The following is a 26,859-nucleotide window of genomic DNA, read 5'->3' as shown; positions in this document are numbered from 1 at the left end:
ATCACTTCCTAGTGCATTCCGTATTTTAATTACTCTGACACTGAAAAAGTTCTTTCTAATATCTCTGTGGCTCATCTGGGTACAAAGTTTCCACCTGTGTTCCCTTGTTCGTGTTCCGCTCGTGCTAAAGAGTTTGTTTTTTTGTCCACCTGTCAATTCCCCTGAGAATTCTGTAGGTGGTTATCGTATCTCCTCTTAATCTTCTGTTATCCAGGGACGTGAGTTTCAGCTCCTTTAGCCTTTCCTCGTAGCTCATACCTCTCAGTTCTGGGACGAGTCTGGTAGCACACACCGCTGAATATTCTCTAACTTTGTCATGTGTTTAACTAGGTATGGACTCCAAGCAGGAGCTGCATATTCCAGGATTGGTCTGACATAAGTGGTATACAGAGTCCTGAACGATTCCTTACATAAGTTTCTAAAGGCAGTTCTTATGTTGGCCAGTCTGGCATATGCAGCTGAGGATATCCTTTGATGAGGGCTCTGGGGGCAGGTTCGGTGTGATTATAAACTCCCAGATCCTTCTCTCTATTTGACTCTTATAGGATTTCACCTCCCAGATGGTACCTTGTGTTCAGCCTCCTGCTCCCATCGCCTAATTTCATTACTTTTCACTTTTCTGAGTTGAACTTTAGTAGCCATTTTCTAGACAACTCCTCCAGCCTATCCAGGTCGTCCTGTAGTCTCTGTATATCATCATCTGTCTTGATTCTTCTCATAATTTTTGCATCATTAGCAAACATTGAGAGGAATGAGTGTATACTCTCTGAAAGATCGTTTACATATATTAGAAACAGGATGGGTCCAAGTACAGAGCCCTGTGGGACTCCGCTAGTGACATCTCGCCACTCTGATATCTCCCCCCCCTTCCTCACAGTTACTCACTGTTTCCTGTTGCTTAGGTACTCCCTAATCCACTGGCGCACCTTACCTGCATATTGCTCCAACTTTCGTAACAGCCTTTCAAAGGGTACTGTGTCAAAAGCTTTCTGACAGTCCAAGAAAACGCAGTCTGTCCACCCTTCTGTTTCTTGCCTAATTTTTGTTGCTTGGTTATATAATTCTATTAACCCTGTGAGGTACGATTTACCATCTCTGAACCCATGCTGGTGGTTTGTTACAAAGCTATTTCCCTCCAGATACTATACGAGCCTTTTTTCACGATCTTCTCTATCACCTTGCATGGTATACAAGTTAGGAAAACTGGCTTGTAGTTCAGTGCCTCTTGCCTGTCACCTTTTATGTATATTGGGACTACATTAGCTGTTTTCCAGCTTTCTGGTAGGTCTCCTGTTTCCAGTGATCAATTATACACCATAGTGAGTGGCACGCTCAATACTTCTACACATTCTTTTAGTATCCACGGTGAGATTCTGTCAGGCCCACCAGCCTTTGTCACATTCAGCTCCAACAGATTCCTTTTGACCTCATCACTGGTGAGGTCAAAATCCTCCAAAGCTGCTTGGTTTGGCTCCTCCTCATTTAGCACAGGGGCTTCTCCTTGTTCTTTGATGAAGACCTGGAATCTCTTGTTGAGTTCTTCACACACCTCGTTGTCATTCTCCGTGTATCAAGTCTCCCCTTTTCTCAGTTTCATCACTTGTTCCTTCACCGCTGTTTTCCTCCTGATGTGGCTGTGGAGCAGCTTTGGTTGGGTCTTAGCTTTACTCGCGATGTCATTTGCATTCTGTCTCTCTGCTTCTTTCCTCACTCTGAGGTACTCATTTCTTGCCCTCTGGTATCTCTCTCTGCTCTCTGGCAGTTCTGTTATTCCAATAGCGTCTCCATGTTCTTTTACTCACTTGCTTCGCTACCTTACATTCCTTGTTGAATCATGGATTCTTCTGTTGCTTTTCACTTTTCTCCTTTTGGATCGGGATAAATCGGTCTGCAGCTTACTGGCATTACTGGGTGACATAGTCCATCATATCCTGAACATTCTTCTCTCTGAGTTGTGTTTCCCATGGTTTTACCCTTAGGAAGTTCCTCATTCTCATCATATTTTCCTCCTCGGTAATTCAGTATTTTCCCTTCCGATCTCATCCTTGAATAAGTTATCCCTACCTCCGAATGTCAGATACTCAAATGTCAATACACTGTGGTCACTCATTCCTATAGGGGCTTCAAATTTCACTTCTCGTTTTCTGACTCATTCAAGGTGAATATCAGGTCGAGCCTAGCTGGTTCGCCATTGCCTCTCATTCTTGTGGGTCCCTTTCCATGTTGGCTCAGAAAATTCCTTGTTGCCACTTCCAAGAGTTTAGCTCTCCATGTATCTGCACCTCCATGTGGGTCCCCATTCTCCCAGTCTATCTTTCCATGGTGGAAATCGCCCATGATTAAGAGTCTGGAGCTATTTATGCAGGCAACTGAAGCTGCTCTACCTATTATATTATTGGTTGCCATGTTGTTCCTATCAAACTCCTGTCTGGGTCTTCTGTCATTGAGTGGAGGGTTGTAAATGACTGCCACTATTATCTTTTCAGACCCGTCCACACATTGTTATAGTACCTGTTATGTAATCTCTGAATCCGTCACAGCCTGAAATTTCCATCTCATCAAAGCTCCAGTCCTTCCTTATCAGTAGGGCCTCTCCTCCGCCTCCTCTCCCTTCCCCTTCTTTCCTTACTATATAGTAGTCCTTTAGAAACACAGCATCTGTTATGACTCCTGACAATTTTGTTTCTGTGAATCCTATTACATCTGGATTTTCTTCCTGAACCTTTTCCGCCAGTTCGGTTGCTTTATTGGTAATCCCATCGATATGTGTGTGTGTGTGTGTGTACTCACCTATTTGTACTCACCTATTTGTGCTTGCGGGGGTTGAGCTTTGGCTCTTTGGTCCCGCCTCTCAACTGTCAATCAACTGGTGTACAGATTCCTGAGTCTACTGGGCTCTATCATATCTACATTTGAAACTGTGTATGAAGTCAGCCTCCACCACATCACTGCCTAATGCATTCCACCTGTTTACTACTCTGACACTGAAAAAGTTCTTTCTAACGTCCCTGCGGCTCATGTGGGTACTCAGTTTCCACCTGTGTCCCCTTGTTCGCGTACCGCCAGTGTTGAATAGTTTATCCTTGTTTACCTGGTCGATTCCCCTGAGGATTTTGTAGGTTGTGATCATGTCTTCCCTTACTCTTCTGTCTTCCAATGTCGTAAGGTGCATTTCCCGCAGCCTTTCCTCGTAACTCATGCCTCTAAGTTCTGAGACTAGTCTAGTGGCATACCTTTGGACTTTTTCCAGCTTCGTCTTGTGCTTGACAAGGTACGGGCTCCATGCTGGGGCCGCATACTCCAGGATTGGTCTTACATATGTGGTGTACAAGATTCTGAATGATTCCTTACACAAGTTCCTGAACGCTGTTCTGATATTAGCTAGCCTCGCATATGCCGCAGACGTTATTCTTTTATGTGGCCTTCAGGAGACAGGTTTCTTGAGATCTTGAGGTTATCTTGAGATGATTTTGGGGCTTTATTGTCCCCGCGGCCCGGTCCTCGACCAGGCCTCCACCCCCAGGAAGCAGCCCGTGACAGCTGACTAACACCCAGGTACCTATTTTACTGCTAGGTAACAGGAGCATAGGGTGAAAGAAACTCTGCCCAATGTTTCTCGCCGGCGCCTGGGATCGAACCCAGGACCACAGGATCACAAGTCCAGCGTGCTGTCCGCTCGGCCGACCGGCTCTCTCCGGTTTGGTGTGATATCAACTCCTAGATCTTTCTCTATGTTCGTTTCATTAAGTACTAAGTTTAAGTTTAAGTTTCATTAAGTTTCATTAAGTAAGTCTCCTATTCTGTATCCTGCGTCTGGCCTCCTATTTCCACTGCCTAGTTTCATTACTTTGCATTTACTCGGGTTGAACTTCAACAGCCATTTGTTGGACCATTCACTCAGTCTGTCTAGGTCATCTTGTAGCCTCCTACTATCGTCCTCAGTTTCAATCCTCCTCATAATTTTTGCATCATCGGCAACCATTGAGAGAAACGATTCTATACCCTCTGGGAGATCATTTACATATATCAGAAACAGTATAGGTCCAAGGACTGACCCCTGCGGGACTCCACTCGTAATGTCTCGCCAATCTGAGACCTCACCCCTCACACTGACTCGTTGTCTCCTGTTGCTTAGGTACTCCTGTATCCAACGGAGTACCTTCCCTTTCAGTCCAGCCTGCATCTCCAGCTTTTTCACTAGCCTCTTGTGTGCCACTGTACCAAAGGCTATCTGACAATCCAAAAATATGCAGTCTGCCCACCCTTCTCTTTCTTGCCTTATTTTTGTTGCCTGGTCGTAGAATTCAAGTAACCATGTGAGGCAGGACCTGCTATCCCTGAATCCATGTTGATGCTGTGTTACAAAGTTCTTTCGCTCCAGGTGTTCCACTACCTTTCTTCGCACAATCTTCTTTATCAGCTTGCATGGTATGCAGGTTAGGGACACTGGCCTGTAATTCAGTGCCTCCTGTCTATCCCCTTTCTTGTATATCGGGACTACGTTAGCTGCTTTCCAAATTTCTGGCAGTTCCCCTGTTGCCAGTGATTTGTTATACACTATGGAGAGTGGGAGGCACAGTTCTTCTGCTCCTTCCTTTAGTATCCAAAAGGGGAGATTCCATCTGGGCCTATAGCCTTTGTCACATCCAACTCTAGTAAGCACTTCCTTACTTCCCCCCTGGTAATCTCAAACTCTTCCAGTGGTTCCTGGTTAGCAATTCCCTCTCTTTTCTCTGGGATTTTTCCTTGCTCTAAGGTGAAGACCTCTTTGGAATTTCTTATTCAGTTCCTCACACACTTCCTTGTCGTTTGTAGTGAATCCTTCTGCCCCTATCCCTAATTTCATAACCTGTTCCTTTACTGTTGTTTTTCTCCTGATGTGGCTATGCATCAATTTAGGCTGAGTCTTTGCCTTGCTTGCGATGTCATTTTCGTATTGTCTTTCTGCCTCTCTTCTCATCCTGACATATTCATTCCTGGCATTCTGGTATCTTTCTCTGCTCTCCAGAGAAAGATATTCCTGTTATTCCTATTGTTTCTCCATGCCCTTTTACTTTGCTGCTTAGCTAGCCTACATCTCTGATTAAACCATGAGTTTCTCATCTTCATTTCACTGTTTTCCTTTTGGGCTGGGACAAACCTGTTTGCTGCGTCCTTGCATTTTTGCGAGATGTAGTGCATCATATCTTGGGCCGTCTTTTCCCTGAGCTCTGTTTCCCATGCTATATCTGTTAGGAATTTTCTTATCTCTTCATAGTTTCCCTTTCGGTATGCTAACCTTTTGGTTTCGGTATCCCTCCTCGAGTTCAATAACCCTTCTTCAATAAGGTACTCAAACACCAATACACTGTGGTCGCTCATTCCTACTGGGGCCTCAAAACTGATTTCTCTTATGTCAGAGTCGTTCAAGGTGAAGATCAGGTCGAGTCTCGCTGGTTCGTCATTTTCTCTCATCCTTGTGTGTTCTCTGACATGCTGGGTTAAGAAGTTTCTAGTCACCACCTCCAGTAGTTTGGCTCTCCACGTATCCTCGCCTCCATGCGGTTCCTTGTTCTCCCAATCAATCCTTCCGTGATTGAAGTCCCCCATGATGAGCAGGTGGGATCTATTCCTACAGGCAGCAGAGGCTGCCCTCTCAATTATAGTGTTAACTGCCATGTTGTTGTTTTCGTACTCTTGACTGGGTCTTCTGTCATTTGGTGGAGGGTTATATATTACTGCTACTACTATCCTTGGTCCTCCCATTGTCATGGTGCCTGCTATGTAGTCTCTGAAACCCTCACAGCCCGGGATAGCCATCTCCTTAAAATTCCATTCCTTTCTCATGAGTAGGGCCACTCCAACTCCTCCCCTACTTTCCCTCTCTTTCCTTATTACTGTGTACTCCTGGGGAAACACGGCATTCATTATGATTCCAGAGAGTTTTGTTTCAGTGAGTCCGATTACATCTGGGTTCACTTCTTGTGCTCTTTCCCTTAGTTCACTTGCCTTGCTTGTGATCCCATCTATGTTCGAGTACATTGCCCTGAAACTGACTCGCTTCTGCTTCCCCTCTGGGGGTGACCTGTGGGGTCTGAGGTGAGCGGGAGCTGGGAGGACCTGGTACGGGGAGACTGGTGGAGGAGGAAGGGCTTGGAGGGTGGGGGGGGGAGGGGGAGTAGTGGAGAGTGGAAGGCTTAGGTGGGGTGGGGGAGAGTGGGGGGCTTAGGGGAGCGGGGGAGAACGGAGGGCTTGTGGGTGGGAGAGACAGGAGGGCATGTGGGAGAAGGGAGGGCTTGGGGGATTGGGGAGAAGGGAGGTCCTGGGGGGAGGGGGGAGTGGGAGGAGGGGGGTTAGTGGGAGGAGAGGGGTGGGTGGGGGGAGGGTGCCTTAGGTGGGTACTTAGTGGGAGGCGGACAGGAGTTGGGGCAGGAAGGGTGTCTGTTGGGTAGAATGTGGGGGTGGTGCCGCACTCCCTGTGGCTAGTGCAGTGTTTGAGGAGGGTTCCCCATTCCCCTCTGGGATTGTAGGGATCGGGGTTGTTTCTCCCCGATTCCTTTCTCTCTCCCTTCGCTCCTTCCTCACGTATGCTGCCTGCTTTCTCTCTTCCCTTGTCATATCCCTCTGCAGGAATACTCTTTTGAACTTCTCTACATTTGCTAGACAGCACTTCCTTTCTAACAGTTCCTCTTTCGCGATTTTGCTCATGAATACCACCTTTATCATTTAGTCTCTGTCCTTGTTGTACTTTCTAAGCCTGAAAACCTTTTCAACATTTTTTTTTTTGTGTGTGTATGTGTGTGTGTGCTCACACACACATACACACACAGTTGTACTCACCTAGTTGTGCTTGCGGGGATTGAGTTCTGGCTTTATGACTCAGGCTCTGGTCCTGCCTTTCAACTCTCAATCAATTGATTGTTGTGTGTGCGTGCACGCGTGAGTAAATTACCTGAGTGTAATTTCTGGAGGAGAGCTACGCTCGTGGCGTGTGTGCATGTGTGTCCATGTGTGTGCACGTGTGTGCGCTTGCGTGTGTGTAGTGAGGGGTGAGTGTAATGAGAAAGTGAAGTATTTACAACAGGTGTTTATTTTTCACATCAGGTGAGTATTGAGAAACCGGTAGTGATTACAACAGATGTGTAGTGAGACAGCTGTAGTGGTCACAACAGATGTGTAGTGAGACAGCTGTAGTGGTCACAACAGATGTGTATTGAGACAGGTGTAGTGGTCACAACAGGTGTGTGTAGTGAGAGAGGTTTGTGTAGTGAGACAGGTTCGTGTAGTGAGACAGGTGTGTGTAGTGAGACAGGTGTGTGTGTAGTGAAACAGCTGTAGTGGGCACAACAGATGTGTAGTGAGACAGCTGTAGTGGTCACAACACATGTGTAGTGAGACAGCTGTAGTGGTCACAACAGATGTGTAATGAGACAGCTATAGTGGTCACAACAGATGTGTATATAGACAGCTGTAGTGGTCACAACAGATGTGTAGTGGGACAGCTGTAGTGGTCACAACAGATGTGTAATGAGACAGCTGTAGTGGTCACAACAGATGTGTATATAGACAGCTGTAGTGGTCACAACAGATGTGTATTGAGACAGGTGTAGTGGGACAGGTTTGAGTAGTGAGACAGGTTTGTGTAGTGAGCCAGGTGTGTGTAGTGAGACAGGTTTGTGTAGTGAGCCAGGTGTGTGTAGTGAGCCAGGTTGGTGTAGTGAGCCAGGAGTGTGTAGTGAGACAGTTGTGTACTCACCTAGTTCTCACCTAGTTGTGTTTGCGAGGGTTGAGCTCTGGCTCTTTGGTCCCGCCTCTCAACCGTCAATCAGCAGGTGTACAGATTCCTGAGCCTATTGGGCTCTATCATATCTACACTTGAAACTGTGTATGGAGTCAGCCTCCACCACATCACCCCCTAATGCATTCCATTTGTCAACCACTCTGACACAAAAAAAGTTCTTTCTAATATCTCTGCGGCTCATTTAGGCACTCAGTTTCCACCTGTCTCCCCTTGTGCGTGTTCCCCTTGTGCTAAATAGACTGTCTTTATCTACCCTATCAATTCCCTTCAGAATCTTGAATGTGGTGATGTCCCCCCTAACTCTTCTGTCTTCCAGCGAAGTGAGGTTTAATTCCCGTAGTCTCTCCTCGTAGCTCATACCTCTCAGCTCGGGTACTAGTCTGGTGGCAAACCTTTGAACCGTTTTCAGTTTAGTTTTATCCTTGACTAGATATGGACTCCATGCTGGGGCTGCATACTCCAGGATTGGCCTGACATATGTGGTATACAAAGTTCTGAATCGTTCTTTACACAAGTTTCTGAATGCCGTTCGTATGTTGGCCAGCCTGGCATATGCCGCTGATGTTATCCGCTTGATATGTGCTGCAGGAGACAGGTCTGGCGTGATATCAACCCCCAAGTCTTTTTCCTTCTCTGACTCCTGAAGAATTTCCTCTCCCAGATGATATCTTGTATCTGGTCTCCTGCTCCCTACACCTATCTTCATTACATCTTCAGCTTGTCTAGGTCTTCTTGAAGCCTCAAACAGTCCTCTTCTGTTTTAATCCTTCTAATAATTTTAGCATCGTCCGCAAACATTGAGAGAAATGAATCGATACCCTCCGGGAGATCATATACATATATCAGAAACAAGATAGGACCGAGTACAGAGCCCTGTGGGACTTCACTGGTGACTTCACGCCAATCGGAGGTCTCACCCCTCACCGTAACTCTCTGCTTCCTATTGCTTAGATACTCCCTTATCCACTGAAGCACCTTACCAGCTACACCTGCCTGTCTCTCCAGCTTATGTACCAGCTTCTTATGCGATACTGTGTCAAAGGCTTTCCGACAATCCAAGAAAATGCAGTCCGCCCAGCCCTCTCTTTCTTGCTTAATCTTTGTCACCTGATCGTAGAATTCTATCAAGCCTGTAAGGCAAGATTTACCCTCCCTGAACCCATGTTGGCGATTTGTCACGAAGTCCCTTCTCTCCAGATGTGTTACCAGGTTTTTTCTCACGATCTTCTCCATCACCTTGCATGGTATACAAGTCAAGGACACTGGCCTGTAGTTCAGTGCCTCTTGCCTGTCGCCCTTTTTGTATATTGGGACCACATTCGCCGTCTTCCATATTTCTGGTAGGTCTCCCGTCTCCAGTGACTTACTATACACTATGGAGAGTGGCAAGCAAAGTGCCTCTGCACACTCTTTCAGTATCCATGGTGAGATCCCATCTGGACCAACAGCCTTTCTAACATCCAGATCCAGCAGGTGTCTCTTGACCTCCTCTCTCGTAATTTCGAACTCTTCCAAGGCCGCCTGGTTTACCTCCCTTTCTCCTAGCACAGTGACCTCACCTTGTTCTATTGTAAAGACCTCCTGGAACCTCTTGTTGAGTTCTTCACACACCTCTCTGTCATTCTCTGTATACCTGTCCTCGCCTGTTCGAAGTTTCAATACTTCTTTCACTGTTGTTTTCCTTCTGATATGACTGTGGAGTAGCTTTCGTTAGGTCTTGGCTTTGTTTGCTATATCATTTTCAAAACTTTTCTCTGCTTCTCTTCTCACCCTGACGAACTCATTCCTGGTTCTCTGGTATCTCTCTCTGCTTTGTGGTGTTCTGTTATTCCGGAAGTTCCTCCACGCCCTTTTGTTCAGTTTCTTCGCTTCCATTCATGCCCTATTATACCATTGATTCTTCTGTTGCTTCTCGGATTTTTCCCTTTGGACCAGGATGAACCTGTTTACTGCCTCCTGACACTTTTGGGTAACATAGTCCATCATACCCTGTACAGACTTATCTCTGAGGTCTGTGTCCCAAGGTATTTCACTTAGGAAACTTCTCATCTGTTCATAACTCCCCTTTCGGTATGCCAGCCTTTTGATTCCTAGTTCTTTTTTGGGGGAGATAAGACCTAGCTCTACCAGGTACTCGAAGTTCAATACACTGTTGTCACTCATTCCCAAGGGCGCTTCCATCTTAACTTCCCTTATATCCCACTCATTTAGGGTAAATATCAAATCAAGCATTGCTGGTTCATCTTCTCCTCTCATTCTTGTTGGTTCTTTGATGTGCTGGCTTAGAAAGTTTCTTGTTGCCACGTCCAGCAGCTTAGCTCTCCATGTTTCTGGTCCTCCATGCGGGTCTCTGTTCTTCCAATCTATCTTCCCATGGTTGAAGTCTCCCATAATTAGTAGTCCAGATCCATTCCTGCTAGCAACAGAAGCTGCTCTTTCTATTGTGTTAATGGTGACCATGTTGTTTCTATCATATTCCTGTCTAGGTCTTCTGTCATTTGGTGGTGGATTATATATGACTACGACTATAATTTTTTTCCCTCCATTTGTTACGGTACCTGCTATGTAGTCACTGAAACCTTCACAGCCCTGAATATCCATCTCCTCAAAATCCCAGCCTTTTCTTACCAGCAGAGCTACACCACCCCCACCTCTTCCTTCCCTCTCTTTCCTCATAACATAATAGTCCTGTGGGAACACTGCGTTTGTTATCGTTTTCGTGATCTTTGTTTCTGTGAGGGCTATTATGTCTGGGTTTTCCTCTAGTACCCGTTCTCCAAGCTCATTTGCTTTATTTGTAATTCCATCTATGTTAGTGTACATCGCTTTGAGGCTCACTTTCTTCTGTCCCTTCTCAAATCGCCTCCTTGGTGAGTGTTCTGCTGGTGGGGGAGGCTGTTCCATGGTTGTGAGGACCTGTGAGGTGGATAACAGGGTCTCAGAAGAGTGTATAGTGAGACAGGTGTGTGTAGTGAGACAGGTGTGTGTAGTGAGACAGGTGTGTGTAGTGAGACAGGTGTGCGTAGTGAGCCAGGTGGGTGTAGTGAGCCAGGTGTGTGTAGTGAGACAGATGTGTGTAGTGAGACAGGTGTGTAGTGAGACAGGTGTGTGTAGTGAGACAAGTTTGTGTAGTGAGACAGGTGTGTGTAGTGAGACAGGTGTGTGTAGTGAGACAGCTGTAGTGGTCACAACAAATATGTAGTAAGACAGCTGTAGTTGTCACAACAGATGTGTAGTGAGACAGGTGTGTGTGTAGTGAGACAGCTGTAGTGGTCACAACAGGTGTATGGTGAGACGGGTGTGTGTAGTGAGACAGGTGTGTGTGTAGTGAGACAGCTGTAGTGGTCACAACAGATGTGTAGTGAGACAGCTGAAGTGATCATAACAGATGTGTAGTGAGACAGCTGTAGTTTTCACAACAGATGTGTAGTGAGATAGCTGTAGTGGTCACAACAGGTGTGTAGTGAGACAGCTGTAGTGGTCACAACAGGTGTGTAGTGAGATAGTTGTAGTGGTCACAACAGATGTGTAGTGAGACAGCTGTAGTGGTCACAACAGGTGTGTAGTGAGACAGCTGAAGTCGTCATAACAGGTGTGTAGTGAGACAGCTGTAGTGGTCACATCAGGTGTGTAGTGAGACAGCTGTAGTGGTCACAACAGATGTGTAGTGATACAGCTGTAGTGGTCACAACAGATGTGTAGTGAGACTGGCGTGTGTAGTGAGACAGTTGTAGTGGTCACAACAGATGTGTAGTGAGACAGGTGTGTGTAGTGAGACAGGTGTGGTGTGGTCAACAGGTGATCTTGGGCTGCCACGACTCCGTCGGCCGCCACAAGTGACCAACGTGTCGGGGACCACGGCGAGGGTCACCTTTGATGGCTGGGACCCGGGTTATGACGACGGACACAAGGACGCGGACCATGTTATCTCTTATACACTACGGTGGTGGGTATGTTGTCCTCATCTGGTTGTGTTACCCAGTATTATAGTTTAGGGCTGATGGTGAGGCTCATATATACATTTATACTTTCACGATGAATATAGTGAGTATATTATTAGTAACTGTTGACTGTGTGTACGAGAGAGAGAGAGAGACAGACAGAGAGAGAGGGAGAGAAAATGAAATGCGATAATTATCACCAGGAAGAGTGAGTACCAAGGTCTGGTGGACCCTGGGTAAAGACTGGAATATTCCTAAGATACAATCCTGCACCTAAACCACTCTATGAACCTTAGCAGTCAATAATCAGACAAAGGCTCACATCCTGGCAGACTGTCAATATATATGGCGGCGATGGTCATACAGTATAACAATATGACGTCAACTATTTTCATATATGATTCAGCATAGAGAAGAAAATGAAGGGTCGGATAAGGTCAGCCCGAGACTGTCACTCACGTGTTCCCGTCAGCTGTAAACACCTGTCACTCACTTCTTCGCCAAGATCACAGCACAAGGTCCTCACTATGGAAGGTTCTACACCAAGATCACAACACAAGGCCCTCACTGTGGAAGGTTCTACACCAAGATCACAGCACAAGGACCTCACTATGGAAGGTTCTACACCAAGATCACAACACAAGGCCCTCACTATGGAAGGTTCTACACCAAGATCACAACACAAGACCCTCACTATGGAAGGTTCTACACCAAGATCACAGCACAAGGACCTCACTATGGAAGGTTCTACACCAAGATCACAACACAAGGCCCTCACTATGGAAGGTTCTACACCAAGATCACAACACAAGGCTCTCACTATGGAAGGTTCTACACCAAGATCACAACACAAGGACCTCACTATGGAAGGTTCTACACCAAGATCACAGCACAAGACCCTCACTATGGAAGGTTCTACACCAAGATCACAACACAAGGACCTCACTATGGAAGGTTCTACACCAAGATCACAACACAAGACCCTCACTATGGAAGGTTCTACACCAAGATCACAACACAAGGTCCTCACTATGGAAGGTTCTACACCAAGATCACAACACAAGACCCTCACTATGGAAGGTTCTACACCAAGATCACAGCACAAGGCTCTCACTATGGAAGGTTCTACACCAAGATCACAACACAAGGTCCTCACTATGGAAGGTTCTACACCAAGATCACAGCACAAGACCCTCACTATGGAAGGTTCTACACCAAGATCACAGCACAAGGCTCTCACTATGGAAGGTTCTACACCAAGATCACAACACAAGGCCCTCACTATGGAAGGTTCTACACCAAGATCACAACACAAGGCCCTCACTATGGAAGGTTCTACACCAAGATCACAGCACAAGACCCTCACTATGGAAGGTTCTACACCAAGATCACAGCACAAGGCTCTCACTATGGAAGGTTCTACACCAAGATCACAACACAAGGACCTCACTATGGAAGGTTCTACACCAAGATCACAACACAAGGACCTCACTATGGAAGGTTCTACACCAAGATCACAACACAAGACCCTCACTATGGAAGGTTCTACACCAAGATCACAGCACAAGGCCCTCACTATGGAAGGTTCTACACCAAGATCACAGCACAAGGACCTCACTATGGAAGGTTCTACACCAAGATCACAGCACAAGGTCCTCACTATGGAAGGTTCTACACCAAGATCACAGCACAAGGACCTAACTATGGAAGGTTCTACACCAAGATCACAGCACAAGGACCTCACTATGGAAGGTTCTACACCAAGATCACAACACAAGGTCCTCACTATGGAAGGTTCTACACCAAGATCACAGCACAAGGCCCTCACTATGGAAGGTTCTACACCAAGATCACAGCACAAGGCCCTCACTATGGAAGGTTCTACACCAAGATCACAGCACAAGGACCTCACTATGGAAGGTTCTACACCAAGATCACAGCACAAGGTCCTCACTATGGAAGGTTCTACACCAAGATCACAGCACAAGACCCTCACTATGGAAGGTTCTACACCAAGATCACAGCACAAGACCCTCACTATGGAAGGTTCTACACCAAGATCACAGCACAAGGTCCTCACTATGGAAGGTTCAACACCAAGATCACAGCACAAGACCCTCACTATGGAAGGTTCTACACCAAGATCACAGCACAAGGACCTCACTATGGAAGGTTCTACACCAAGATCACAGCACAAGGCTCTCACTATGGAAGGTTCTACACCAAGATCACAGCACAAGGCTCTCACTATGGAAGGTTCTACACCAAGATCACAGCACAAGGTCCTCACTATGGAAGGTTCTACACCAAGATCACAGCACAAGGCCCTCACTATGGAAGGTTCTACACCAAGATCACAGCACAAGGCTCTCACTATGGAAGGTTCTACACCAAGATCACAGCACAAGGACCTCACTATGGAAGGTTCTACACCAAGATCACAGCACAAGACCCTCACTATGGAAGGTTCTACACCAAGATCACAGCACAAGACCCTCACTATGGAAGGTTCTACACCAAGATCACAGCACAAGACTCTCACTATGGAAGGTTCTACACCAAGATCACAGCACAAGGCTCTCACTATGGAAGGTTCTACACCAAGATCACAGCACAAGACCCTCACTATGGAAGGTTCTACACCAAGATCACAGCACAAGACCCTCACTATGGAAGGTTTTACACCAAGATCACAGCACAAGGCCCTCACTATGGAAGGTTCTACACCAAGATCACAGCACAAGGTCCTCACTATGGAAGGTTTTACACCAAGATCACAGCACAAGGCCCTCACTATGGAAGGTTCTACACCAAGATCACAGCACAAGGACCTCACTATGGAAGGTTTTACACCAAGATCACAGCACAAGGCCCTCACTATGGAAGGTTCTACACCAAGATCACAGCACAAGACCCTCACTATGGAAGGTTCTACACCAAGATCACAGCACAAGGCCCTCACTATGGAAGGTTCTACACCAAGATCACAGCACAAGACCCTCACTATGGAAGGTTCTACACCAAGATCACAGCACAAGGCTCTCACTATGGATGGTTCTACACCAAGATCACAGCACAAGACCCTCACTATGGAAGGAGGAAAGAGATATTTCAGGCCACAAAAGGAAGAGCCAGTCAGTGATCAGCAACTAGAGATCACAGCCCCAGCTTTGACAATTATCTCACAACAATGACGACACTTTGTGACCATCTTACCTCATAGGGGCGACAATGTGGCTTCAGAAAGATCGATCCGCTGTTGATCTCTTCTTACACCTCTCGACGTGACGGGTCCAAGATCACCTGTGTTGTTGGACCACATTACAAATGTCAGACACCAGGTATGGCACCAGGTGTGGCACTAGGTGTGACACCAGGTGTGGCATCAGGGGTGAGACACCAGGTGTGGCACCAGGTGTCAGTTACCAGGAGCTCTAGAAGTGTCCTAGAGCAGCATGATAGTGTCCTAGAGCAGCATGAGAGTATCTTAGAACAGCAAGCTGGTGTCCTAGAGCAGCACGCAGGTGACCTAGAAGAGCAAGCAGGTGTCCTAGAGCAGCAAGTTGGTATCCTAGAGCAGCAAGTTTGTGTCCTAGAGCCGCAAGTTTGTGTCCAAGAGCAGCAAGCTGATGTCCCAGAGCAGCAAACACGTGCCCTAGAGAAGCAAACTGGTGTATTATAGTACCAAGCTGGTGTTCTAGAGCAGCAAGATTGTGCCCTAGAGCAGAAAGATGATGTCCTAGAGCAGGAAGCTGCTGTCCTAGAGAAGCAAATTTCTTTCCTAGAGCAGAAAGCAGGTGTCATAGAGCAGCAAGCTGGTATCCTAGAGCAGGAAGCTGGTGTCCTAGAGCAGAAAGATGATGTCCTAGAGCAGAAAGATGGTGTCTTAGAGCATGAAGATGGTGTCCTAGAGCAGCAAATTGATGACCTAGAGCAGAAAGATGGTGTCCTAGTGCAGCAAACTGATGTCCTAAAGCAGCAAGCTGGTGTCATAGAGCAGGAAGCTGGTGTCCTAGAGCAGCAAGCATGTGTTCTAGAGCAGTAAGCTGGTGTCCTAGGGCAGCAAGCTGATATCCTAAAGCAGCCAGATGGTGTCCATAAATAGCAAGCTGGTGTCCCACAGCAACAAACACGTTTCCTAGAGAACCCAGCTGGTGTCCTACAGCAGCAAGCAGGTGTCCTAGAGCAGCAACCTGGTGTCCTAGAACAGCAACCTGGTGTCCTTGAGCTGCAAGCTGGTGTCCTATAGCAGCAAGTTGGTGTCTTAGAGCAGCAAGATGGTGTCCTAGAGCAGGGAGCTGGTGTCCTAGAGCAGCAATTAGGTGTCCTTGAACAGCAACCTGGTGTCCTTGAGCTGCAAGCTGGTGTCCTATAGCAGCAAGTTGGTGTCTTATAGCAGTAAGATGGTGTCCTAGAGCAGGAAGATGGTTTCCTAGAGCAGCAAGCTGGTGTCCTACAACAGCAAGATGGGATCCTAGAGCAGCAAGCTGGTGTCCTAAAGCAGCAAGCAGGTGACCTAGAGCAGCGTGATAGTGTCCTAGAGCAGCAAGCTGGTTTTCTAGAGTAGCTACCTGGTGTCTTAGAGCAGCAAGCTTGACTCCTAGAGTAGCAAGCTGGAGTCCTAGAGCAGCATGATAGTGTCCTAGAGCAGCAAGCTGGTGTCCTAGAGCAGCATGATAGTGTCCTAGAGCAGCAAGCTGCTGTCCTCGACCAGCAAGCTGCTGTCCTAAAGCAGCATGATAGTGTCCTAGAGCAGCAAGCTGCTGTTCTAGAGCAGCATGAGAGTGTCCTAGAGCAGCAAGCTGCTGTCCTAGAGCAGCATGATAGTGTCTTAGAGCAGCAAGCTGGACTCCTAGAGTAGCAAGCTGGTGTCCTAGAGTAGAATGATAGTGTCCTAGAGCAGCAAGCTGGTGTCGTACAGCAGCAAGCTGATGTGCTAGAGCAGCAAGCTGGTGTCCTAGAGCAGAAAGCTTGTGTCCTAGAGCAGCACGCAGTTAACCTAGAACAGCAAACAGGTGTCCTGAGCAGCAAGTTGTTGTCCTAGAACAGCAAGCAAGTGTCATAGAGCAGCAATATGGTGTCCTTGAGCAGCAACCAGGTGTCCTAGAGCAGAAATCTGGTTTCCTAGAACAACAAGCAGGGGTCTCAGAGCAGCGAGCTTATGTCCTAGATCAGCAAACACGTGTCCTAGAGAAGCATGTTTGTGCCCTAGAGCAGCAAGTTGATGTCTTAGAGCAGCAAGCTGATGTCGTAGAGAAGCAAGCTGATGCCTTTGAGCAGCAAGTTTGAGTCCTAGAGCAGAAAGATGGTGTCCTAGAGCAGGAAGCTGGTGTCCTAGAGCAGGAAGCTGGTGTCCTAGAGAAGCAAGCTGATGTCCTAGAGCAGGACGCTGGTATCCTAAAGCAGCAAGCTTATGTCTTAAAGCAGCAAGTTGGTGTCCTAGAGCAGGAAGCTGGTGTCCTAGAGCAGCAAGCTGGTGTCCTAGAGCAGGAAGCTGGTGTCCTAGAGCAGGAAGCTGGTGTCCTAGAGCAGCAAGCTGGTGTCATAGAGCAGCAAGCTGGTGTCCAAGACCAGCAAGTTTGTGTCCTAGAGCAGCAAGCTGGTGTTCTAGAGCAGCAAGCTCGTGTCCTAGAGCAGCAAGATGGTGTCCTAGAGCAGCAATCTGGTGTCCTAGAGCAGCAACTTGGTATCCTAGAGCAGCACGCTGGTGTCTGAGGGCAGCAAGCCGATGTCCTAGAGCAGCAAGCTGATGTCCTAGAGCAGCAAGTTGGTGTCCTAGAGCAGCAATCTGGTGTCCTAGAGCAGCACGGTGGAGTCCTAGAGCAGCGTGCTGATGTCCTTAAGCAGAATGCAGGTGCCCTCGAGCAGCAAACTGGTGTCCTAGAGCAGCGAGCAGGTGCCCTAGAGAAGAGAGCTGATGTCTTAGAGCAACGTGCACGAGCCCTAGAGCAGCAAGTAGGTGTCTTTGAGCAGCGAAGTGATGTCCTAGAGCAGCAAGTTGGTGTCCTAGAGTTGATAATTGGTGTTCTAGAGCAGCGAACAGGTGTCCTAGAGCAGCAAAGTGATGTCCTAGAGCAGCAAGTTGGTGTCCTAGAGTTGATAATTGGTGTTCTAGAGCAGCGAACAGGTGTCCTAGAGCAGCAAGCTGGTGTCTTAGAGCAGCAAGTTGGTGTCCCAGAGCCTTGATCTAGTGTCCTAGAGCAGCAAGTTGGTGTCCTAGAGCAGCAAGTTAATGTCCTAGAGCAGCAAGTTAGTGTCCTAGAGCAGCAAGTTTGTGTCCTAGAGCAGCAAGTTAATGTCCTAGAGCAGCAAGTTAGTGTCCTAGAGCAGCAAGTTGGTGTCCTAGAGCAGCAAGTTAATGTCCTAGAGCAGCAAGTTAGTGTCCTAGAGCAGCAAGTTTGTGTCCTAGAGCAGCAAGTTGGTGTCCTAGAGCAGAAAGTTGGTGTCCTAGAGCAGCATGTTGGTGTCCTAGAGGTTATCTTGAGATGATTTCGGGGCTTTTAGTGTCCCCGCGGCCAGGTCCTCTACCAAGCCTCCACCCCCAGGAAGCAGCCCGTGACAGCTGACTAACACCCAGGTACCTTTTTTATTGCTAGGTACCAGTGACATAGGGTGAAAAAAACTCTGCCTATTGTTTCTCGCCGGCGCCTGGGATCGAACCCAGGACCACAGGATCACAAGTCCAGCGTGCTCTCCACTCGGCCGACCGGTGTCCTATAGCAGCGAGCTGGTGTCCAAGAGCAGTAACCTGCTGTCCTAGAGCAGCAGGATTATGTCCTAGAGCATTAGACTGGTGTCCTAGAGGAGCAAGCTGGTGTCCTAGAGCAGCAAAATTGTGTCCTATAGCAGCAAGCTGGTGTCCTAGAGCATCAAGCTGGTGTCCTAGAGCAGCAAGCTGGTGTCCTAGAACAGCAAGCTAGTGTCCTAGAGAAGCAATCTCGTGCCCTAGAGCAGCAAGCTGGTGTCCTAGAACAGCAAGCTTGTGTTCTAGAGCTGGAAACTGGTGTCCTAGAGCAGCAAGCTGGTGTCCTACAATAGCAAGCTTGTGTACTAGAGCAGCGAGCAGGTGTCCTAGTGTAGCAAGCTGGTGTCGTATAGGAGCAAGCTGGTGTCCTTGAGTAGCAGACTGAGGTCCTAGAGCAGCAAGATGGTGTCCTAGAGCCGCAAGCTGATAACCATGAGCACAGAGGTGGTGTCCTAGAGCAGCAACTTGGTGTCCCAGAGCAGCATTCTGGTGTCCTAGAGCAGCAACTTGGTGTCCTAGAGCAGCAAGCTGGTGTCCTATAGCAGCAAGTAGGTGTCTTAGAGCAGCAAGATAGTGTCCTATAGCAGCGAGCTGCTCTCCTAGAGCAGCAGGTCTATGTCCTAGAGCAGCAGGTCTATGTCCTAGAGCAGCAAGGTGGTGCCCTAGAGGAGCAAGCTGGTGTCCTAGAGGAGCAAGCTGGTGTCCTAGAGCAGCACGATAGTGTCCTAAAGGAGCAACTTGGTGTCCTAGAGCAGCAAGCTGGTGACTTAAAGGAGCAAGCTGGTGTCCTAGACCAGCAAGCTGGTGTTCTAGAGCAGCAAGCCTGTGTTTTTGCGCAGCAAGCAGGTGTCCTAGAGCAGCAAACTGGTGTCCTTGAGCAGCACATTGATATCCTAGAGCAGCAAACTGGTGTCCTAGAGCAGTAAGCCTGTGTTTTTGCGCAGCACGCTGGTGTCCTAGAGCAGCAATCAGGTGCCCTAGAGCAGCAAGCTGGTGTTCTAGAGCAGCAAGCTGGTGTCCTAGAGCAGCAAGCTGGTGTCCTTGAGCAGCACGCTGATATCCTAGAGCAGCAAACTGGTGTCCTAGAGCAGCGAGCAGGTGTCCTAGAGCAAGATGCTGGTGTCTGAGAGCAGCAAGCATGTGTCCTAGAGCAGCGAGCTGCTGTCTTAGAGCAAAGTGCAGGAGCCCCTAGAGCACCAAGTAGGTGTCTTTGAGCAGCAAGCATGTGTCCTAGAGCAGCGAGCTGCTGTCTTAGAGCAAAGTGCAGGAGCCCCTAGAGCACCAAGTAGGTGTCTTTGAGCAGCAAGCAGGTGTCCTAGAGCAGCGAGGTGATGTCCTAGAGCAGCAGGGTGGTGTCCTAGAGTTGATAATTGGTGTCCTAGAGCAGCAAGTTGGTGTCCTAGAGCAGCAAGCAGGAATCCTAAGAAGTAAGTTGGTGTCCTAGAGCAGCAAGGTGGTGTCCTAGAGCAGCAAGTTGGTGTCCGAGATCAACAAGTTGGTGTCTTAGAGCAGCAAGCTGGTGTCCAAGAGCAGCAAACATGTGTCCTAGAGCAGCAAACTGATGTCCAAAAGCAGCAAGCTGGAGTGCTAGAGGAGCAACTGGTGCCCTAGAGCAGCGAACAGGTGTCCAAGAGCAGCAAGCAGGTGTCCTGGAGCAGCAAGCTGCTATTATAGAGCAGGAATCTGGTGTCCAAGAGGTGTCCTTGAGCAGTAAGCTAGTGTCCTAGAAAAGAAAGAACGTGGCCTAGAGCAGCAAGCTGATGTCCAAGAACAGCATGCTGGTGCCCTAGAGCAGCAAGCTGGTGTCCTAGAGCAGCAAGCTGGTGTCCTAGAGCAGCAAGCTGGTGTCCTAGAGCAGCATGCTGGTGCCCAAGAGCAGCAAGCTGGTGTCCTAGAGCAGCATGCTGGTGCCCTAGAGCAGCATGCTGGTGCCCTAGAGCAGCAAGCTGGTGTCCAAGAGCAGCAAACAGGTGTCCTAGAGCAGCAAGCTGGTGTCTTAGAGCAGCATGCTGGTGCCCTAGAGCAGCAAGCTGGTGTCCTAGAGCAGCAAGCTGGTGTCCTAGAGCAGCATGCTGGTGCCCTAGAGCAGCAAGCTGGTGTCCTAGAGCAGCATGCTGGTGCCCTAGAGCAACATGCTGGTGCCCTAGAGCAGCAAGCTGGTATCCAAGAGTAGCAAGCAGGTGTCCTAGAGCAGCAAGCTGGTGTCCTAGAGCAGCATGCTGGTGCCCTAGAGCAGCAAGCTGGTGTCCTAGAGCAGCAAGCTGGTGCCTTAGAGCAGCGACCTTGTGTCCTAGAGCAGCAAGCTGGTGTCCTAGAGCAGCAAGCTGGTGTCCGAGAGCAGCAAGCAGGTGTTCTAGAGCAGAAAGCTGTTGTCTTAGATAAGCAAGCAGGTGTCCTAGAGCAGAAAACTGTTGTCTTAGATTAGCAAGCAGGTGTCCTAGAACAGCAAGCAGGTGTCCTAAAGCAGCAAGCAGTTGTATTAGAGCAGAGACCTGGTGTCCTAGAGAAGCAAGCTAGTGTCCTAGAGCAGTAAGCTGGAGTACTAGAGCAGCAGGTAGGTGTCCTAGAGCAGTAGGCAAGTGTCCTAGAGCAGTAAGCTGGTGTCCTAGATCTGCAAGCTGGTGTCCTAGAGTAGCAAGCTAATGTCCTAGAGCAGCAAGCATGTGTCCTAGATCAGCAAGCAGGTGTCCTGGAGCAGTAAGCAGGTTTCCTAGAGCAGCAAGCAGGTTTCCTAGAGCAGCAAGCAGGAGTCATAGATCAGCAAGCAGGTGTCCTGGAGCAGTAAGCAGGTTTCCTAGAGCAGCAAGCAGGTTTCCTAGAGCAGCATGCTGGAGCCCTAGAGCAGCAAGCTGGTGTTCTAGAGCAGCAAGCTGGTGGCCTAGATCAGCGGCCTTGTGTCCTAGACCAGCAAGCTGGTGTCCGAGAGCAGAAAGCAGGTGTGCTAGATCAGCAAGCCGGTGTCCTAGAGCAGTAAGCAAGTGTCTTAGAGCAGTAAGCTGGTGTCCTAGAGCGGCAAGCTGGTATCCTTGAGCAGAAAGCAGGTGTCATAGAGCAGCAAGCTGGATACCTAGAGCAGCAAGCAGGTGTCCTAGAGCAGTTAGCTGGTGTCAAAGAGCAGCAAGCTGGCGTTCTAGATCAGCAAGCTGATGTCCTAGAGCAGCAAGCCGGTGTCCTAGAGCAGCAAGCTGGTGTCTTAGAGCACAAACTGGTATCCTAGACCAGCAAGCTGGTGTCCTAGAGCCACAAACAGGTGTCCTAGATCTGCAGCTGGTGTCCTAGAACACCAAGCTGTTTTCATAGAGCAGCTAGCCGGTGTCCTAGAGCAGCAAGCTGTTGTTTTAGATTAGCAAGCAAGTGTCCTAGAGCAGCAAGCAGGTGTCCTAGAGCAGAAAGCTGGTGTCCTGGAGCAGATAGCTGGTGTCCTTGAACAGCAAGCAGGTGTCCTAGAACAGCAAGCTGGTGTCCTTGAACAGCAAGCAGATGTCCTAGAACATCAAGCTGGTGTCCTATAGTAGCAGCAGGTGTCCTAGAGTTCCAGCTGGTGTCCTAGAGCAGAAAGCATGTGTCCTAGATCATCAAGCAGGTATCCTAGAGCAGTAAGCAGGTGTCCTAGAGCAACAAGCAGGTGTCCTAGAGCAGAAAACTGGTGTCCTAGAGCAGCAAGCTGGTGTCCTTTAACAACAAGCTGGTGTACTATATCAGCAAGCAGGTGTCCTAGAGCAGCAAGCAGGTGTCCTAGAGCAGCAAGCTAGTGTCCTAGAACAGCAAGCAGGTGTCCTAAAGCAGCAAGTTGGTGTCCTAGAGCAGTAAGCTGGTGTTCCAGAGGAGCAATCAGGTGTCCTAGAGCGGCAAGCTGGTGTCCTAAACAAAAAGCAGGTGGCCTAAAGCAGCAAGCAGTTGTATTAGAGCAGAAAGCTGGTGTCCTAAAGCAGCAAGCTGGAGTCATAGAGCAGCTAGTTGGTGTCCTAGAGCAACAAGCTGGTGTCCTAGAGCAGCAAACTGGTGTCTTAGATCAGCAAGCTGGGGTCCTAGAGCAGTAAGCAGTTGTTTTAGAGCAGCAATCTGGTGTTTTTTTTTTTTTTTTTTCTACCACAGACGTGGCCACACATTTACAATGCTAACCAGAATATATACATTTTCTTCTGTCCTCCATGGACAGGGTTAGAGAAGTTTTAAACATATAGTTCAAGGGTTTATTGAACACTCAACCACAGAAGGTGATTCGGTGCTTTTAAAATGCTAAGCTAACCTACATACGTAAATACATAGATACACAGATTTACGTATGCCCTACATAAAGTGTTTAATGTGTCTTTTACATAGTGTCATTAATGTACATTCACAAAGGTGAAATGTAATTCTGATCAGCTTCCATATACACTTTATACCCATACATATACATACACACACACATATACATACATATATACACACACATGCATTTACATATATTTGTCTCATTTACTCTGACAGGGTGAGATAGCTGATAAAGAAACTAGTGTGCAATTAAGCACTTAATCATTGAAGGTGATGAAGGTGCTTTTACAAGCTCAGGTTATATAGTTACATCATATATATACATTGTATAATTGATATATTACATGGTCAATCTTGGATACAAGTCCAATATATCATCACGTGTTCCAGTACTCATATAGTAATTACAGAGTTCAGCATACCTTAGCCCTGGAGGGCGAAAGTCTGTCAGTATGGGACATTCTACAATATAATGTTCAAGAGAGTGCATGTTTTCTCTTTCACAAAGTTGACACATTGTGTATTCGACATTTGGGTTTTGAGAAAGCTGCCAGATACGTCTATATCCCAGGCGTATTCTGGCCACTATAACATCACATTGCCGGGTTCTTGTTCTATTAGTCCCATATGTGAATGTCTCCTCACGATATCTTTCATAATATTTAATGCTACAACTTTCAGGTCTTTGTGAATTTGTTAGGTCGGTGAGATTTTCATTAGATATTTGCTTAAGTATTCTCTTTGTCACTGCTAATGAAACCCCCATATCAATTTCTACCACTGGTTTTCTGCAGGCTGTCTTAGCAAGCATATCAACAGTATCATGCCTTGAGATGCCAACATGTGATGGTATCCATAGGAATTTAATCTCAAATCTGTTTTCTTTAGCAGCTAAAACATTCATTCGAATATCACTGACTATTTTCTGGGTGTCACTACTATGTGCATTCAGTGCCAGGAGTGCACTATGCGAGTCACAGTATATAAGTCCACTGCCTTTGTATTTAAAAAATTCAGTGGCAAGGTATATGCCTGCAAGTTCGGTTTGAGTTAGCAAGCTGGTGTCGTAGAGCAACAAGCTTTTGTCCTAGAGCATCAAACAGGCGTCCTAGAGCAACAAGCTGGTGTCGTAGAACAGCAAGCAGGTGTCATAGAGCAGCAAGCTGGTGTCCTAGATCAGCAAGCTGGTATTCTAGGGCAGTGAGCAGTTGTTCTAGAGCCGCAAGCTGGTGTCCTAGAGCAGTAAGCAGTTGTTCTAGAGCCGCAAGCTGGTGTCCTAGAGCAGTGAGCAGTTGTTCTAGAGCATCAAACAGGCGTCCTAGAGCAGCAAGCTGATGTCCTAGAGCAGCAAGCGGGTGTCCTAAAGCAGCAAGCTGGTGTTCAAACTTACTGGTGTGTCAGAGCTGCGTCAATGGGATCCTTTAGCTCCTTACCTTCACCCTGGCTACTGGTGTGTCAAAGCTGCCTCAGTGGGAGCCTCTTGTTCCTCACCTTCACCATGGTTACTGGTGTGTCAAAGCTGCCTCAGTGGGAGCCTCTTGTTCCTCACCTTCACCATGGTTACTGGTGTGTCAAAGCTGCCTCAGTGGGAGCCTCTTGTTCCTTACCTTCACCATGGTTACTGGTGTGTCAAAGCTGCCTCAGTGGGAGCCTCTTGTTCCTCACCTTCACCATGGTTACTGGTGTGTCAGAGCTGCCTCAGTGGGAGCCTCTTGTTCCTTACCTTCACCATGGTTACTGGTGTGTCAAAGCTGCCTCAGTGGGAGCCTCTTGTTCCTCACTTTCACCATGGCTACTGGTGTGTCAGAGCTGCCTCAGTGGGAGCCTCTAGCTCCTCACCTTCACCATGGCTACTGGTGTGTCAGAGCTGCCTCAGTGGGAGCCTCTAGCTCCTCACCTTCACCATGGTTACTGGTGTGTCAGAGCTGCCTCAGTGGGAGCCTCTTGTTCCTCACCTTCACCATGGTTACTGGTGTGTCAGAGCTGCCTCAGTGGGAGCCTCTTGTTCCTCACCTTCACCATGGTTACTGGTGTGTCAGAGCTGCCTCAGTGGGAGCCTCTAGCTCCTCACCTTCACCATGGTTACTGGTGTGTCAGAGCTGCCTCAGTGGGAGCCTCTAGCTCCTCACCTTCACCATGGTTACTGGTGTGTCAGACTCTGCCTCAGTGGAGCCTCTAGCTCCTCACCTTCACCATGGTTACTGGTGTGTCAGAGCTGCCTCAGTGGGAGCCTCTTGTTCCTCACCTTCACCATGGTTACTGGTGTGTCAGAGCTGCCTCAGTGGGAGCCTCCAGCTCCTCACCTTCAACATGGCTACTGGTGTGTCAGAGCTGCCTCAGTGGAGCCTCTAGCTCCTCACCTTCACCGTGGTTTTGAATTCTAAATTAATTTAACAGATTACGGACGAAGGAACAGAAAGTGCATTCTCGCAGACCGCATCACCTGGCCAGCCCAACACTGTGAGAGACCTGCAACCAGCGACCGGATACAGCATGCAGGTGTTGTTGCAGGTCTCTAGGGGCGGCAGGGGACAGGCGTGTGTGGCAGACGGTACGGGACGGGAGAGAGTACACACTGTCAGTTTCAACACTTCCTGTCCCGACAGTAAGTACCGGAGTTGACAACGTCTTCCTGGTTGTTTATTAGCTATGTTGATGGTACTGCTAGATATTGGTAGATGGATCATCCGTCTACTAGTACAGATAGGTACTAGAAGATGATCACAGAGTACAGTACAGGTATATACTAGTAGACGGATCACAATATTATGATGTTATCAAGGTGTTGCCTTCACTCTCACTGTTTCAGTTCCAGAAGCACCATCCTGGATCAACGTCTCTAATGTGACCAGCAACAGCTTCTTAGTGACCTGGCAGGTGAGTGAGTGAGAAACACGCTGTGTTTCAAAAGCAATTTATAATATATTAGGCATCTTTTCTCCAAGACTGAAATCTGGAAGATATCGTAGTATCTTCTACTTCCACGCGTTTTCATATCTACTTTTCAGTTCGAAAAAGACATAAATTACCATGGATGTGAGTTGTCTTGATGTCTGAGCCGAGATAACAGTTGGATGCTAGTCCATGTTAATCTATGGGTAAAGGATAAAAAGTATAATGAAGTATAAAAAAGTATAAATCTGGTAGCGATCTCTAAATGAAAGGTGAGGCTTGTGGTGACCTGCAGAACATGGAATGTTAACAGTCCAAGCAAACTGTGGCCACATGCCTGACTCAGGCTGTGTTAGTGTACCCTCCTTGCTCCAGACCTAACATCAACCCCACGAATCTCCAGCTGACGGCCGTCAACCTCAAACGGCATAAGCTGTTAATGACCAAACCACACATCAGAAAATGGAGAAACGACGACGTTTCGGTCCGCCCTGGACAATTATCAAGTCGTGTAATGCCACGTTATTGAGACTCATCGTCGGCATACGCTGGTCTCTCCGGGAGACTCCAGCAAAGATATAACGGTTCAATGCTATAAGGCGAGGCTCTAGAGCTAGGTCTACGCTCACTGTACACACACACTAGATATGCACTACTAGGTAAGCACCGAAGTAACTAAAAGAGTCATGATCTCTTTGGGACACTTCCTAACAAATAGGAAACAGAATAACAGTAAGACAGGAAAACCGGAATGAGGGAAGAATATTAGCAGAGTCCCACAAGGGTGAGTGCTGGAACCCATGATATTAGCCGAGTCCCACAAGGGTTGGTGCTGGAGCCCATGATATTAGCTGAGTCTCACAAGGGTTGGTGCTGGAGCCCATGATATTAGCTGAGTCCCACAAGGGTGAGTGCTGGAACCCATGATATTAGCTGAGTCCTACAAGGGTGAGTGTTGTAACCCATGATATTAGCTGAGTCCCACAAGGGTGAGTGCTGGAACCCATGATATTAGCTGAGTCCCACAAGGGTGAGTGCTGGAACTCATGATATTAGCTGAGTCCCACAAGGGTGAGTGCTGGAACCCATGATATTAGCTGAGTCCCACAAGGGTGAGTGCTGGAACCAATGATATTAGTGGATCGAACAAACCATTGCGAGAGATTAGGACCTGGTGGTAAACAGAACACAGTACCTCTCACCGAGACACACAAGCAGAATCATATCAGCAGCATATGCTATGC

General features: G+C 47.9%; 4 protein-coding genes across 4 annotated transcripts in view; 2 read left to right on the top strand and 2 right to left on the bottom strand.

Moving 5' to 3' along the window:
• The window catches only part of LOC138358029 (uncharacterized), a 41,163-nt gene extending 39,120 nt beyond the window's left edge, over positions 1–2,043 (bottom strand). The window contains exon 1 of the mRNA XM_069315497.1: positions 1,974–2,043. Within this exon, the coding sequence (XP_069171598.1) occupies positions 1,974–2,043 (70 nt within the window). The remainder of the gene's footprint in view (positions 1–1,973) is intronic.
• A 10,205-nt stretch (positions 2,044–12,248) lies between these two features.
• Positions 12,249–14,915, top strand: LOC138358028 (serine-rich adhesin for platelets-like). Its single transcript, XM_069315496.1, has one exon. It carries the CDS (start codon positions 12,249–12,251, stop codon positions 14,913–14,915), a length of 2,667 nt encoding a protein of 888 aa, XP_069171597.1.
• Positions 14,916–15,064: 149 nt separating this feature from the next.
• Positions 15,065–17,907, top strand: LOC138358027 (golgin subfamily A member 6-like protein 22). Its single transcript, XM_069315495.1, has 5 exons — positions 15,065–15,304; positions 15,404–15,762; positions 16,737–17,004; positions 17,044–17,298; positions 17,443–17,907. Exons 1-5 carry the CDS (start codon positions 15,065–15,067, stop codon positions 17,905–17,907), a joined length of 1,587 nt encoding a protein of 528 aa, XP_069171596.1.
• Positions 17,908–18,637: 730 nt separating this feature from the next.
• On the bottom strand, positions 18,638–19,606 carry LOC138358026 (autotransporter adhesin UpaG-like). The gene has a single exon (XM_069315494.1). It carries the CDS (start codon positions 19,604–19,606, stop codon positions 18,638–18,640), a length of 969 nt encoding a protein of 322 aa, XP_069171595.1.
• Positions 19,607–26,859: the final 7,253 nt, after the last annotated feature.

This window comes from Procambarus clarkii, chromosome 81 (genome assembly GCF_040958095.1).
Source record: "Procambarus clarkii isolate CNS0578487 chromosome 81, FALCON_Pclarkii_2.0, whole genome shotgun sequence".
In the NCBI taxonomy this organism is placed as follows: Eukaryota; Metazoa; Arthropoda; class Malacostraca; order Decapoda; family Cambaridae; genus Procambarus; species Procambarus clarkii.
Note: the sequence above shows the minus strand (reverse complement) of the source record. Positions and strands in the feature narration are given on the sequence as shown.

Coding starts and splice junctions, on each gene's coding strand:
- LOC138358028 (XM_069315496.1), top strand. CDS start 12,249: ATGGAAGGTTCTACACCAAGATCACAACACAAGGCCCTCACTGTGGAA.
- LOC138358027 (XM_069315495.1), top strand. CDS start 15,065: ATGGCACCAGGTGTGGCACTAGGTGTGACACCAGGTGTGGCATCAGGG. Junction 15,305..15,403: donor TTGGTATCCTAGAGCAGCAA/GTTTGTGTCCTA, acceptor GGTGTATTATAG/TACCAAGCTGGTGTTCTAGA. Junction 17,299..17,442: donor CTGGTGTCCAAGACCAGCAA/GTTTGTGTCCTA, acceptor GTCTGAGGGCAG/CAAGCCGATGTCCTAGAGCA.
- LOC138358026 (XM_069315494.1), bottom strand. CDS start 19,606: ATGCTTGCTGCTCTCAGACACCAGCATCTTGCTCTAGGACACCTGCTC.